The sequence below is a fragment of the Haplochromis burtoni genome, unplaced genomic scaffold, assembly GCF_018398535.1.
Source record: "Haplochromis burtoni strain Fernald_Lab_line unplaced genomic scaffold, NCSU_Asbu1 Contig_190, whole genome shotgun sequence".
Classification (NCBI taxonomy): Eukaryota; Metazoa; Chordata; class Actinopteri; order Cichliformes; family Cichlidae; genus Haplochromis; species Haplochromis burtoni.
Genome location: NW_024582551.1, coordinates 629,316 through 644,455, shown reverse-complemented (window position 1 = coordinate 644,455; position 15,140 = coordinate 629,316). Strand labels below are relative to the sequence as shown.

Sequence of the window (15,140 nt, the reverse complement as noted above, 5' to 3'; positions counted from 1 at the left end):
TCTTATCTTATCTTATCTTATCTTATCTTATCTTATCTTATCTTATCTTATCTTATCTTATCTTATCTTATCTTATCTTATCTTATCTTATCTCACACAGACACTTTTATTAACAAACAGAACAGATGTACAAGAACAAATTACTCAGAAATAAGTTATGAGCATTCATTAAATAATAATGCTCCATAAATAAAAGAAAACAATGTTGTTTTTGTGCATAACAAAGAGCTCACAACTGAGCAGTCAAAATGTAAACTAACAGACGCTGAGCATAATCACAAAGATTTCACAGCTGCTCTGTTCTGAAGTTCTGCTGCGTGACCGACAGCCTGGAGTTTGAAATCCGCTTCGTGTCTCTGAACAGCAGCCGTCTGTGGTCCTTATACGCACACAGTACGGTAACATTACGCTGAAACACAGTACGTATCACTCCGAGAGGCTCCTCGGCTAGTGATGGTAAATTTGATTCTTTTTACTGAATCGAGTTTTAATGAGTCACTCACCAAAGTGAATCGGGTTTTTTCAGTCATTTGATTCACTGAGTCAAATGACTCAGTGTCAGGTAACTGACACGCAGCGCCGCAGTGTTGTTGTGTTGACGTGTTACTGTGTTGCATTGCTGTATGTGTGTTTCAGAACAATGTGTGCTCGTGTTCAAAGCGCGTCTCACCACGCCGGACTCCGATCAGCAGCTGAGCTCAGGGGTTGATCCCTGGGCCGATGTGGAGACTCGGCCTGAATTTAAAAGGCAGAATGTGATGTCAGACATTTTTGGGTATTTAGTGTGAGCTGCTGAGGGACACGCTTCAGATCACCATGACAACGCGTTCATTTCACGCTTTAATCACCTGCAGTGAAGACACAGCGTGTTCGTCACAGGTGTGTTGCATTTTTTTAGCGTTTTAAGACTCGGTCGCTCAGCAGTCCACTGTGTGTCAGACACGCTGTGAGGAAGCAGCAGGAACAGGACGCTGTGGTCGTGGACGCCGCCGACATCTCCGTCAGACAGGACGCTGTGGTCGTGCAAACCGCCGCCGTCTTCCTGAGACACTTTCTGAGATTTTCTGTGATTTCAAATAAAACCTTGAAACTGCCGCTGGTCATCCCAACGTCGCACACTGGAAGGTGGTCGAGCTCAGCCGGCGATTTAGGTGACCGAGGTTCAGGGACGCCCCTGCCTGTGATGGGGTCTCGCCCTGTTTCCTGTTCCTCTGCAGCAGCGCCGTAGGTGCTTCAGAGAAAGTGCTGATCCCAGGGCTGTGAGTGTGACGGCGTCAGAGCTCAGCCGTGATGAATGAGACGAAACTGCACAGACCCAGAAAACACACAAACCGCACTAACAGAGGGTCACGCAAACACGGCGAGGCTCGATCAGACGCCCTTTGACAGGTCGGACCTATTTACCCGCCTGTCGTTTTCTGTGCTTGTCGGGACCATTTGAAGGGCCTGAGGTCAAAGGTCATCAGGAATCATCAGTGAAGGAAGCGGCTGTAGGAAAGGACACGCTCAGAGTTGCCGTGGTTTCAGGGTCCGCAGGTCTGCTGATCAACGCAAACGCTTCATAACTCGCTGCTGAGCCGGCGGCGGCTCTAAGATGTTTTTCACGTCGTGCGCTCATCATTTCGATCTGTGCAAGAATCGCCCAGCACATTGCCGTCGCTGTGGCGAAGAGTGGTGGGGGTATCTCAGCCTGGTCTCATCCTGCTGCAGCCAGAGCTGCAGACCAGCGTGTGAACCGGACCGCCACAGGAAGGAGGAGGCCAGGTGCATTACTTACCTGCAGGAGGGCCGGCTTGCAGAGGAAGTGTGAGAGGACAGGTGACGTCCTCCCTCTCCCCGTCTGCGGTGCACGCCATCCTGCAGGAACACGGCAACGAGCGAGCTGACTCCACAGAGCTCATCGGCTCAGCTTCTGTGGGACGTTCTGGAAAAACCATCACAGCGTCCCAGTGACCGTCAGAGGTCTGAGGGGTCTCTGCGGGTCAGGTGGAAGGCGTGAAAGGCTTCAGGGCTGTGATGTCAGAGACTGAAGCTGAGAGCTTCGTATACGACCGCGAGTCATGTGATGACGGAGACGTGAACGGCTTGCAGTCTCCCGTCCACATCAAAATGTTTCGATGAATGTCAGCGTCCCTACTGAGATGGAGGACGAGAGAGTGACCTTTGTGACATGTCTAAAGTGCCAAACAGCAGCCGGGTGGTTGCAGTTAGAAACACTCGTCCGACAGGTGAGACCCAAGCAGACGTGGGCTGGTGCCGCTCCGCCAGGTGTTGCGGTGCAGGTAAAGGTGTGCAGACAGCAGTCTTTCCTCAGGATCAGCAGCCAGTGCTGCTCCGGGGGAGACGCTGATATTCAAGAGGCTTTGTGAGTGCTCCTTTCTCTGATTTTTCTCCTGTTACTGAAACGCTCTGACCTCCTCGCCTCGCTGTCAGCCAGCCCTGGACATCTCCTAAAAATATCTTGGAAATCGAATCATGTGAAACCAGAGTCCTGCTTTCAGCCTGTCCTCCACCCGCCTGCCTCTCCTCTGCTCCGTCCTGTCCACATCCATCACGGCGAGGCCTCGTTAGCGTCACCGTGTCTGCGCTCACGCAGACGAGACCGCTTCAGCCAACGAGCCTCCGTTTATGCACTCGTGCCTTAATGGTGTTCTCGTAAAAGCATCAAAGGTGATTTACGGTGTTGAGCACAAAGTGTTGGTCATGTGACAGATCTGCAGAAACATTTGAAACTGTTCACACCCTCAATTTATTACAACAGCCAATCAGAGAGAGTCTACTGAAGAGAGGGCGAGCTGGGGAAATGGTCCGGCCCAGACTGCCAGCTGTTCCTAAAAAGGGCCGTCACCCACCCGACTGAAAGGATGGAGATTTGATTTGTGGATGCTGCGATCGTGTCCTGACTGGAAAAGGCAGATTGTGGATCGTTGAACGCTCTCTGGCAGACGTTATCACGTTTCCCTGCGAATAAACAGTGAAGCAGACTTCCTGTGGTGTGAAATGTGACTCCTGCTAGGAGGAGGCTGGTCTCCTCATTCCCCGAGCTGACCCTCCTCCTCTGTTTCCAGGACAGCTGTCACTGAACCCGGTCTGCACGCACTCTTTATTTGAAATGTTTATGAGCGCAGACACCTGCAGGGCCACCACGCCGGACCCTCGCCTACTGCGGGCAGCTGGTGGTGAGCTTTCATGTCTCCTGTGTGATGCACCTGTTTGCCTGCTTGAGGAGTGCAGTGTCCTAATGAGATTTGTCAGTCTTCCTAATCTCTGATTTATAAGCCGTGAGATGAGGTGATGTGGTTACCAAGCAACAGCTTTCAGCTTCCAGGTCCAAAAACAGATGTGAACCTGCAGTATGTCAGAGACAGACCCCACATCCAGCTGTCAGGTCGCCAGAGGAACACGAACACGTAAACACACGACTGCACAAAGGCCGAACTCGGCGCCAAAACATGACGCACTCACAGGGGGGCGGGGCCATGACACATCCATCCAGCCTGCCAAACATAGGGTAGACCCTGCAATAATACATACAGAGAAAAACCCAGCAATCATATGACCCCCTATGAACAAGCACTTTGGCGACAGTGGGAAGGAAAAACTCCCTTTTAACAGGAAGAAACCTCTGACAGAACCAGGCTCAGGGAGGGGCGGGGCCATCTGCTGTGATTGGTTGGGGTGAGAGAAGGAAGACAGGATAAAGACATGCTGTGGAAGAGAGACAGAGGTTAATAACAGATATGATTCAATGCAGAGAGGTCTGTTAACACATAGTGAGTGAAGAAGAAACACCCAGTGCATCATGGGAATCCCCGGCAGCCTACATCTATTGCAGCATAACTAAGGGAGGATTCAGGGTCACCTGGTCCAGCCCTAACTATATGCTTTAGCAAAAAGGAAAGTTTGAAGCCTGATCTTGAAAGTAGAGATAGTGTCTGTCTCCCGAATCCAAACTGGAAGCTGGTTCCACAGAAGAGGGGCCTGAAAACTGAAGGCTCTGCCTCCCATTCTACTTTTAAATACTCTAGGAACAACAAGTAGGCCTGCAGAGCGAGAGCGAAGTGCTCTAATACTGATACATTTATGTTATCTGGCTTCATGGATAGATAACTCTTGGTGTCATCTGCGTAGCATATCCATCCATATATCCAGTATGGATGGATATGCTACAGTAATTTGCCATTAAATGAACTGGTTTCTCGCTGTCCTTCTTCTACCACCAGTCCATCTACAGTCAGCCAACACTGTCTGCCGACTCTGATTTCCATTAAAAGTTTAAGGTACAGAGTTTGAATTTATATGATGAGTGTTGTGAAATGTTAGCTTAAAGAACAATATATCAAATACGTTTCAAGGTCTTCTTGAAAAATGGCCGCCAGCCCACTTTCACACCATTTTTTCCACACATTGAAATCTGACGGAGTGCTTGAACGTGAAAATCTCAAAAGCTAAAAAAGCTCAAATTCAGGGACTTTTGACAACAACTCCAGCTGCTCTCCAGAGTCCGTATTCAAACACACACGAGTGACAGATGGTGGTTTTTTACATTTTGAGTCACATAAATTAAGAAAACTACATTTTTATTCAAATTTCATGGTAGAAGAGCAAAATCTGACAAACTGTGCCACAAAATCAAACAATCAGCAGATGATCCGATTTGAATTTTAATGTTCGATTGTTTAATTTCTTTCACAGTGTGAAGTTTTTATTAGTGAACTGAATCTTTTCAGATTTAAACTGGACAAAAGTCTTTGAGATGTTAATCTTCAAACATCGTCTCAACTTTCACAGTGAAAACGTGTCCGTGTCTGCAGATTCACAGCACCCTGCACTCTAGGCGCTGTCTCGCTCCATGACGCAGGTTTCTCTGCAGCTTCAGAGTCTTTGATTCGTTTGCAGCGATAGTTGTTTCTTCCAGCTTGCTGTCTGCATGACTCTGCCTTCTCTCTCTTCCACACAGCAGATTATCTACCCCTGTGCACATTCATGCTTAACAGGAGGTTACAGACCACAGCGCTCCGCAGGATGATCCATGATCAGGCAGAATGAGTGTTACAAGAGACGGAAAAGCTGTGAATGAGACAGAAAGAAGGGGAGGGTGGCTAATAAGATCTCATCAGAGATAATCTCCATGACAAACAGGACACGAGAGGAAGGAGGCAGGCCGGCTGTGAAGACCGTGAATCGGAGTGAGAAGATCAGATTACAGCTTCCTCTCTGCTGTTTCCGCTCCATTAACTAATGGACGAACACGTCGCAGCACGTTTGAATGATCGGGAATATTACAGCAGGTCTGCAGCAGATTTAATGCAGCAGCTCGCTGAGACGGCTCTCAGGAGGAAACAGCTGGGGTCAAATTTCAGGACAGTTTATTCAGGAAAAGTTTCTAAACCTGATCTGGAAAGTTCTGGATGATCCCCGAGATGGAAAGTTTGTGAGGCTGAGGACATACCGCCTTGTCCTCCTGTCATTCCTGCAGATGAGCACAACGCTCAGTCTGTTTGCACAACCCACTGTCATTGTTGCACTGTTGTGTGTCTGGATGCTTCTGCTCTGTCTGGGGTTTTTTGCACACTTGCACTTTGTGTTGATTGTCATATGTAGCACCGTGGTCTCAGAGGAACTGCGTACGGTCCCACTGCACATGGTTGAAATGACAGTAAAGCCTCTTGACTTGATGAGGCAGCGTACTGAGGCTCTGATAATCAGCAGAGACCCTGAGGCCACAGGCCAACCCACTGCTGCTGCTGGAGAAATGTCTAATTAACCCACCCGAGCGATCTTCCACTTTATTTGCAGCTGCTGAGTTTGTGCACTCAGTTAACGCCATCACTCAGCTGCACTACACCTTAGAAAGTGTCGGTGCTTCTCTGCACAGTAAGAACAGAGACTGAATGAAGTTCCTGCTTTACAGAGCCAGAGCTAACCCACGCTGAGCAGCATCAGCGTGGGTTAGCTCTGGCTTCCAAAAGGCTGAGGAGAATCGTCCATCCAGCTGCTAACGTGCTTCCTTTTCTTATTTTAAAAACCAGCCCCAAAAACATGTCGGTCAATGACAGCTCCCTTCTGAATGTGAGACGCGTAGCTGTCGGCGTGCTGCAGAGGATGTTGTTCGGATGCCCAATGATCTGGTTTCTCTCAGTCAGCCACACTGAGACCAGCGCGTGAACAAGGGCTGGTTTAGGCCACTAGTGTTGTAGGACTCCATGTTTCACTTTAGTGAACACCAGAGATAGGCAGTAACGCGTTACTGTAATCTGATTACTTTTTTCAAGTAACGAGTAAAGTAAGGGATTACTATTGCAAAAACGGTAATTAGATTACCGTTACTTTCCCGTAGGAACGCTGCATTACTGCGTTACTAAAACCGTAATTTTTTGCGAGAATGTCTCATGACAGTGACGTAAGCGAGTGCGACGTTCGTGACAACAGCTGTGTGCAGATCAACAGTGGATCACATATCGAGTGCAGAGAGAGTATGAGCGTGCAGCGTTTAAAGCGTGGAAGTACTGACCTTACTTTGAGTTTGATTCCATAAAAAGTGACAAAAACATTAGTGTCCGCTGTGCGTGGGAAGAAAACTTCTTTTTACAGCGAAAAAACCCCTAAACTTCCAACAAGCACCGAGTAGCTACGACGTAATGGGAAACTCACAGAGAAACTCGCGGATTCTTCCACTGACCGCGGCACACCTGCACCAGGGTAACCCTCCGCCTACCCCACTCCTGCTTTACAGGTGAAAATAGAGCAACAGGACCGCTGAGTCTTTGACTTTATTTATTTTCTGCTGTGTTTTACTTGCATCTATTTGAAAGACTGAGTGTAAACACACAAAATATTTTATTTTATGTGCTGGAATGTGCAGAAAATAGGTTTAAATGTTAAACTAATTTCTTCCAGTCAGAGAATGTTGCAGATAATTAAATGTTTGCTTGATGCATAAAGTTAAAAGATTAAAACTAATAAAACAAGTTTTAAAAAGAGACTTTTCCATTTGATTACATTTTGTATGATGGATTATGCAGAAAAAGTAGAATTGGGCTGAAAGATCTATCGCTTTATCACCTATTCAGGTTGTAAATCGTGTTTTTAAAAGTAACTAAGTAACTAAGTAATTAATTACTTTTGAAAATAAGTAATCAGTAAAGTAACGGGATTACTTTTTTGGGGAGTAATCAGTAATTAGTTACTGATTACTTTTTTCAAGTACCTTGACCAACACTGGTGAACACAGCTGGCTGATGTGAAGGTGGGTCACTGTAAGGTGGGACCTTCCAGTTTGCTGGCCGGATGAATTTATTGGAAGAGGAGCTGAATGAGAGAGAAGAGTTCCTGAGGTGGGAGGTAGACAGGCTCAGGTAGGTAGACGGTGTTTCCTCAGGATGCAAAGAACGTGGCCGGAGCGCACGCTCAGCTGTCCGCATGATCCCAAAAAGCTGCAAAGAAGTCAGTTTGGGTGCTGGAGATCACATGTTCCAGCAGAAACTATTCACAGCCTCACACGTGAAACCAGAGTTCACCCTGATGTCCGGTGTTGTGTGTCGATTAGCTCGGCCGCTTCCAGGAACTCCAGCCAGCAAATCCTGGATTGGAACGAACTCGAGATGCTGAGACTCCAGGCTGGATAAGCACTCCAGTGCTGAGCCTTGGGACAGCTGGTCCAGGTTTATGCACGAAGGTGTCTCGCACTCACGCCATTCAGTCACATCAGAATCATAGAAAACGTCAACACTGATCAGAGAGGTCCATGTCCAACGTTACAGCCATGTTTCCCACTGTTGTCAGCGCTGAAGACGGCGTCTTAGGAAGCACAGACACGTGAAGTGATGTACCCGGGGTTTGGGAACGTCAGCCACATACAGCGATGAAATACTGGAACGTATTTCAACTGTGAGCTGTGAAGCAGGGACGGGTTCAGACTCTGATTGTTTATCAGCACGTATCCATGTATAAGACAAAGCTGACGCTGTGAGGCTCCATCAGAGGTGTGAGCATCACAGCAGACGTCTTTGTGTCAAAGTAACTGAGGATAAAACATGAAGCAGGTTTTCCTGTTCTGGCTTTTTATAGCAGAGAAGCTTCGAACTCTTCTGCAGTCGATCAAAGACTGAAGCAACCTGATGCTGCTGAAGTGAAGCAGAGTCACAGAGGTTCGATCACAGCTGAGCAATCACTGAAGTCTAAATGTCCTCAGTCTGAACAGAGATGAGGCTCTGCTGTCAGAGGCCGACAGCAGCGAGCGCAGCAGCGGAGCGTGAGCAGCAGGAGACGGAGATTTGATGGTAAAAGTCTGAGTGCACTGAGGGAGAGAGAGCTGTGCAGGAAGTAAAATAGCCAAAGTCAGAGAGAATTCATGACGACGTTTCTCAAACGTGAAGTTTGAGCTTCTTTCTGGTTCTGTCAGTTTTGGTCAGAGAGACGAAACCTGCAGAATCTGAGTGTTTCAGCCCCGACGTCTGTGGACGATCCACGCTCTGTGGACGATCCACGCTCTGTGTTTCTGCTCTCATCTCCTGGTTGAGCTGATTCTGGAGTTTCTGATAAATTACATTTATATTTAAATCCAGGATTTAATGAATCAAGATCACTTTATTCAGACCAAAATCGATTTGAATCAGGAAATAGATTTTTAAAAGCCAGCCCTGGTGTGGACGTGGATATGATGAAGGATAACATGACACCGCAGTCGGCTCTGTGAACATTTAAGACTTGTTAGTTACACTAAAACACAGATTTCTCTGAAGAGGTCAGGAACAAATGTCCACACAAAGCAAACCTGCGTGGAAGATGCCTCCACCCACCCATTCATCCTCACGAGTGTCAGCATGATGCTCTGCCTCTGCCTGTTTCCTTTCACACCTTCAAACCAAAGCCCTGAATGAACAAACATTTTCCTTCATTGCTGTTTGTCATTACAAAGCTGCTCTTATCCTGCTTGCTTCTTTTCTCCAGTGCCAGTTTTCACTGGTGAACACTGTATTAGTATTGCGTATGAAACGCTGAGTGCCCCTTCACCTGCACAGTCACTGACTGTCTCAGGCAGTGGTTCAGTTCTGTCAAATGAACTGGAAGTTGGTAAAGAGACAAAACGTTGTTGTGCGTCTGAGTGTGGAGCGCCTGAGAGCTCGGGAACAGGAAGAACACGCTGAAGGACTTTAGGATGCTGTCTGTGGGTTTAAGGAGCCGGTTTTGCTCATCATTTCCTTTCAGCGATCGCTGAATGTCTAAAGAGGCTAAAAACGAAGGCAGCTGCTGAAAGTTAAAACGTTTCTTTAAATTTTAGACAAGTTTAAAGTTCTTCTTTAAGCTTGTCTACCAGGATGTGGATGACTGTGCCAGAGGTTTCCCATCAGACCAACCTACCAACAAGAACACGACTCGCCTTAGTGCGGTGCGTCCTGAGAGCGCCACCTTTAGCTTTCACCACTCTCTTTCTGTTGTAGCGTTGTCATAGAAACGCAGAGCCATGTTTGAGCGCCGCCTGCTCAGACTGACCATACAGCTGCAGCTTTGGTTCAGAGGTGGACTTTGGTGTGAGACTGGAGCTGGTTGGACTGGATGTTGATTGGTTAGATCATTGTTTATAGTTGGACGTGGTTAATAGATATTGTTGGACATTGTTTATGAGGTATTGGCTTGTAGTTGGACTCTGTGCTGTTACGATTGTCTCGGACAGTTTTCTGGCTGGTTTTTGACTGGCTGGTCACTGTTGTTGGTTTTGGCTGATGTTGGACTGGTTTAGTACTTCATATAGGGTTGGATTGTTTTGGAGCGATTCTGGGATTTTACTGGGATTACACACTGACCGTAATCCCAGTAAAAGCCGGTCAAGCAGTTTTCTTATAGTTCACAGGCGAAAGCAGAAGTCCTGGATTCAGATGAGTCATTTATTATCCCGTGATCTCGTAAAGACTAACCTTCACTCGTCTGCGTTGGCCCTTCACACACACATGCACACGCAGACACACTAAGCAAGCACACAGCGATTCCTGGAAAGTAAGGCATGACCTCCCAGGAACACGTAAACTTCCTGGGGTCAGTGTTAACAGCTGCAGGTGTGACTCATGTTGTGAGGACATAGATGTGTTTACATGGTCACATTCTGCGGTCCTGAGTTCCTCGTGGGGACAAACTCGTAAATCATTACATGTTAAAGTCACGGGGAGGTTAGGGTTGGTCGAGCTGAAGTTAATGTTAGATCGGATTTCCAGGAAGAAGACATGACTGTGCGTGTGTGTGTGGTCCACATATATTTATGATTTTTTAATAAGCTGACATTAAAACAGCAGGAAAGCTCGCTGTCCAATCAGCACGTCTCTCTAAATGTCATCCTTGGACCGCCGCTCGCCCTCCGTGGACCCGCGCCTCATTGTTACGTGACAGCCAATCGCAGCAAAGATTATGCTTTATGAACATCACTTAGTCCATGTTTTTATTGTCTCGTTGTATCTACGCTGCAGCATTACTTTATTATTGCTTATTATTTATCGATCGCTTGTATTGATCTGAGTGTGCTCTGTTAAACAATCTCAGGGGCTGCACGGCCCAGTTTAAGATAAAGAAGGATTATTTTGAACCGTAATCATGCAAAGCTGCTCACGATGGGTGTCCTTGGCTGAATGTGCTGTTCATGTTTTTGAGTTTTATTGGTTCTGTTTGTTTGAAATGTTTCTTTGTTCTTTCCTCCTGAAAGCATCAGAAATCAAAACTTTGTCTTTTGGAGTCAGCAGATAAGAACACAAGAGACCGAAACCCTGAAAGGACCCATAAAACCTCTGTGGACAATAAAAGGATCCAATAATGATTTAAAGCAGCACTTTTATAAACCAGCACCATAAAACACGTCTCACTGTGATGAATCCTTATCTTATCTTTAGATCAGAGTCTGGCTCATCGTTTCTAAGTAACACATGAAAACATCATTCTTCCAGAGCCTGAAGGTCGGAGGAAGATCGTGGTTCCAGGAAATGGCATGAGAGCTCGCGACCTCCACGCCATCATCAGCCCACAGCCTGACCTCTGCACTCCACCACCACGCGTTTGTTCGCTCTGAGCTCCAAACGCTAAGTGCTGAAGGGAGGGCGGGGTTACACCCAGGGTTTACGAGCATGTGATCGATGAGCGCCATCGTTTCCCTGCGTGGCTTTTGCACATACAGGAGCTAAGGTGTGGGTGTGACAGCTGTTGTGGCTTTAACCCTGTGAGTTCAAAGGTCGGGGTCATGACCCCCGAACCCGCTCCATGGCTTCTCAGTCTGGTGTACATTTAAAAACAAATTGTAGTTGGTGTTTCTCAGCTTCTGTGATAGTGTTCACGTCTGAGTGTGGGTCCCCTCCGCCCCGGCGTCCCAGAATACCAGCCGAGACGTCATGGAGATGATGGAGAGCCTCACAGTCGTGCTGAGTGTCATTTACCTCTGTTTTAATCCCTTTGATCTGTTGCTTCCTCCATGCTCGACCTCTACAACCAATCAGCTCCCTCCTAAACTCTAATGGCTTTGTTTCTATGGCGATGGTTCATCTGGGTGGTTAGCGCCACTCAGCCCCTCTTCAGCGTGCACACTCGCTCTCCTCCTGCTGATTGTCTGTAATTAACGTCTCCTGTCTGTGTGACTGTTTTCATGCACGACCTCCTTTCTCCTCAGTCTTTGCTTCCTGTTGTGTGTCCTGCAGTCACGTGTTGGATTTTGGGGGATGGATCGTTCGTATGAACTCATGCACCTCTGCGCTCTGTTCTCCAGCTGAACATCGATAACCTCACCAGTGTTAATAAGACCATTTTATCAGGTAACCTGTACCTGCCTGTTGGGCCGTCCTGCTGCCAGCTGTGCCGGTTCTGGAAGCTGAAACCTGAGAAGTTTGAAACGTCTGTAAAGTCCAATTATTAACACCAATAAAAATAATAATGATAATAACATATATGTTACTCAGTGCTGTCGTCTGCACACGGAGGCCTGCTGCTCGAGCTTTCTGTTTGTCGGTCATCTCTGCAGCTGTCGGGCATTTCATTTGGATCTTGGACTTTTATGTTTTTCCCTCCTGCAGCTGGGACCTGTTCAGATTGTTAGAGTGTGGTTTCAGTGAGGTTCTGGTCTGTTCCACTTCGCTTTCATCTGTTCCTCTGTCAGTTTAGACTCCTAGCATAAAAAAACAGAACCTTCACTAACGGACGAGCTTCCTCTTCCTGTCCATCAAGTGTTAACTAAATTAATTCCACGCCTGGTTTTGCTTTTTTCTTCATCACTAACAGCCCAGGAAAAGCAGCTGAAGAGAGAAGCCTATCAGGGGGTCGGACATATTTGTAGTTTTTAGTCTGTAGTTTGTAGTTAGTGTCAGATTTATGCTTAAAAGATAAAAGTTTTCATGAAGGATGAACTGAGTGTTTATTGATGACGGCTGCTCAGAGGCTGGTTAAAAAAACGATGATGGCGATGGTATTGGTGGTGATGAAGGTGATGGTGGTGATGAAGGTGATGGTTTTGGTGGTGTTGATGGTGGTGAAATAGAATTCCCTTAGGCGGTGCAGCAGGTGGATGGTGGTGTGAGATGCACTCAGGTTAATTAGGAGGAAATGATGTGAATTATGTGAAACTCTTGAAGTCGTTCTTCCATTGTTTCATTGCGAACAGCTTTAACCTTCAGACGAGGAGACGCTTCACCTGTGGACCTGTGTGCTTCTCCTCAGGTGTGACAGGGCTGCTCCACCTGGATGACAGCGGGGACCGAGAGACCGACTTTGCTCTGTGGGACATTGTAGACACCAACAGCACCACCTTCCAGGTGAACACACTAAACACAGACACAACAGAAACGTGCTGGTTGTGTCCTTGCAGGCTCCGACTCAGCGCTCAGCGTTTTTGTGACCTTGAAAACATAAACTAGAGTAACGAATGTTAGAACGTCTGCGCGAATCCAGGGACGTTAACCACACCTCCTCCTCCTCGCAGATCGCTATGGTGTACAGCACCACTGAGGAGCATCTGACCGCCATACCTGGAACACACCTGTACTGGCTGGGCGGAGCCCCTCCCCCTGATTTTCCTGTCTGTGGCTTCAAGAACGACAACCAAGTCTGTCTCGCAAGTCAGTATGCCAAAGATCAGTCTGAGGTCAAAGTTCATATGCACTGGTTCTTATGAGCACTCAAAGCACCTCATTCACACACACACGTAAGTGTTTCCTATCTAGCATTCACACACACACGTAAGTGTTTCCTATCTAGCATTCACACACACACGTAAGTGCTTTTCCTATCTATCATTCACACACACACGTAATGTTTCCTATCTAGCATTCACACACACACGTAAGTGTTTCCTATCTAGCATTCACACACACACGTAAGTGCTTCCTATCTAGCATTCACACACACACGTAAGTGTTTCCTATCTAGCATTCACACACACACACGTAAGTGCTTCCTATCTAGCATTCACACACACGTAAGTGTTTCCTATCTAGCATTCACACACACAGTAAGTGTTTCATATCTAGCATTCACACACACACGTAAGTGTTTCCTATCTAGCATTCACACACACACGTAAGTGTTTCCTATCTAGCATTCACACACACACACGTAAGTGTTTCCTATCTAGCATTCACACACACACACGTAAGTGCTTTCCTATCTACCATTCACACACACACGTAAGTGTTTCCTATCTAGCATTCACACACACACCTATCTATCATTCACACACACACACGTAAGTGTTTCCTATATAGCATTCACACACACGTAAGTGTTTCCTATCTAGCATTCACACACACGTAAGTGTTTCCTATATAGCATTCACACACACGTAAGTGTTTCCTATCTAGCATTCACACACACGTAAGTGTTTCCTATCTAGCATTCACACACACACACACACGTATGTGCTTCCTATCTATCATTCACACTCCGATGGATACATCAAGAATGAGATCGAACCAACAACCTTGACGATTAGTAGGTGACCTGTGCTACCAGCTGAGCTACAGCCCAGATCAGGAAGAACTCGTTTTAAAAATGTGTGGTCCTGATGGACCTGTTGGTCCTCATGGTCCTCGTGGTCCTGATGGCCCTCATGGTCCTGAAGGTCCTCATGGTCCTAATGGTCCTCATGGTTCTGGTTCTGAATCGTGAGATCACATAGTGTGTCTGTGGGTTAATAACAGTCTCCTCCTCTCTCTCTGTCAGAAACCATCACCGTCTACCAGATGGTCTCCATCGTGGTCATCTTCTTCTTCATCTTGATCCTGACCATCGCCATCTTCATCTACAGGTGAGAGCTGCTGCAGTTCCACCACCTGGTCATGTGAGGGCAGTAGCATGTGGAGTGATCGTGCTATATCACCACACGATCAGGTTCTTTGGTGCACTCAGAGAAGAATGATTTAGAATGAGTTGGTACTACTGAGCGTGTGCGAACTGTAATCAGACAGACTGTGTCTGACCGTCTTTGAGCTTCACCTGGAGGAAGATGAAGGTGAGTCACTGAGGAAGAGTGTTTGTGCTGCAGGAGGATGAAGCTGGAGAAGGAGCTGGTAGCTCAGCTCTGGAGGATCTCCTGGGACGACATCCAGATGAGCGACCTGAACAAGGTGCTGCGGAGCGGCAGCAAGCTCACACTGTCACTGGTAAGTGTGCGCACACTCCCACGCAGTGACGCTGGTTAAAGGTTTGAGGTGTACGTAAGGCTTCTGATGACAGGCGTTCTAATCGAAGGTAGATGTAAAGAAAGATGTGCGTCGAGCTCAGGTCGCCGTTACGTTTTAGACTAAACTGTGGAACAGAAAATAACGAGGCCTGAAATCAGCTCCGAGGAAACTCCCAGAATTCTTCTCGCTGTCTGTAAATCCGACAGACGCCTTCACAGTGAAAACGCACTCCCACGAGCACTTTATTAGGAGCACACGTGCTCCTAATAAAGTGCCCAGTGAGCGTACACGTGCGGTGTTTTTACACGATCGTTATCGTCACCATGGTAATCCTTGGTGTGACGAGGAAGATGAAGATGACGAAGGTCACACTGACTCTGAGCGTGTTTGTTTCCAGAGAGGCTCAAACTACGGCTCCTTGATGACCGGAGACGGGAATCTGCAGATTTTTGCAAAGACCGGATACCACAAGGTGAGTGTGTCCTCGCCCTCCTC

At 47.1% G+C, this 15,140-nt stretch overlaps 1 protein-coding gene across 2 annotated transcripts in view; it reads left to right on the top strand.

The window, feature by feature from the left end:
- The window catches only part of LOC102310883 (atrial natriuretic peptide receptor 1), a 79,867-nt gene that overhangs the window by 32,036 nt on the left and 32,691 nt on the right, over positions 1 to 15,140 (top strand). For both annotated transcript variants that reach the window (XM_042225942.1, XM_042225941.1), the window contains 5 exons: positions 12,685 to 12,779; positions 12,947 to 13,082; positions 14,185 to 14,269; positions 14,507 to 14,624; positions 15,043 to 15,117. In XM_042225942.1, the coding sequence (XP_042081876.1) occupies positions 12,685 to 12,779; positions 12,947 to 13,082; positions 14,185 to 14,269; positions 14,507 to 14,624; positions 15,043 to 15,117 (509 nt within the window). The remainder of the gene's footprint in view (positions 1 to 12,684; positions 12,780 to 12,946; positions 13,083 to 14,184; positions 14,270 to 14,506; positions 14,625 to 15,042; positions 15,118 to 15,140) is intronic.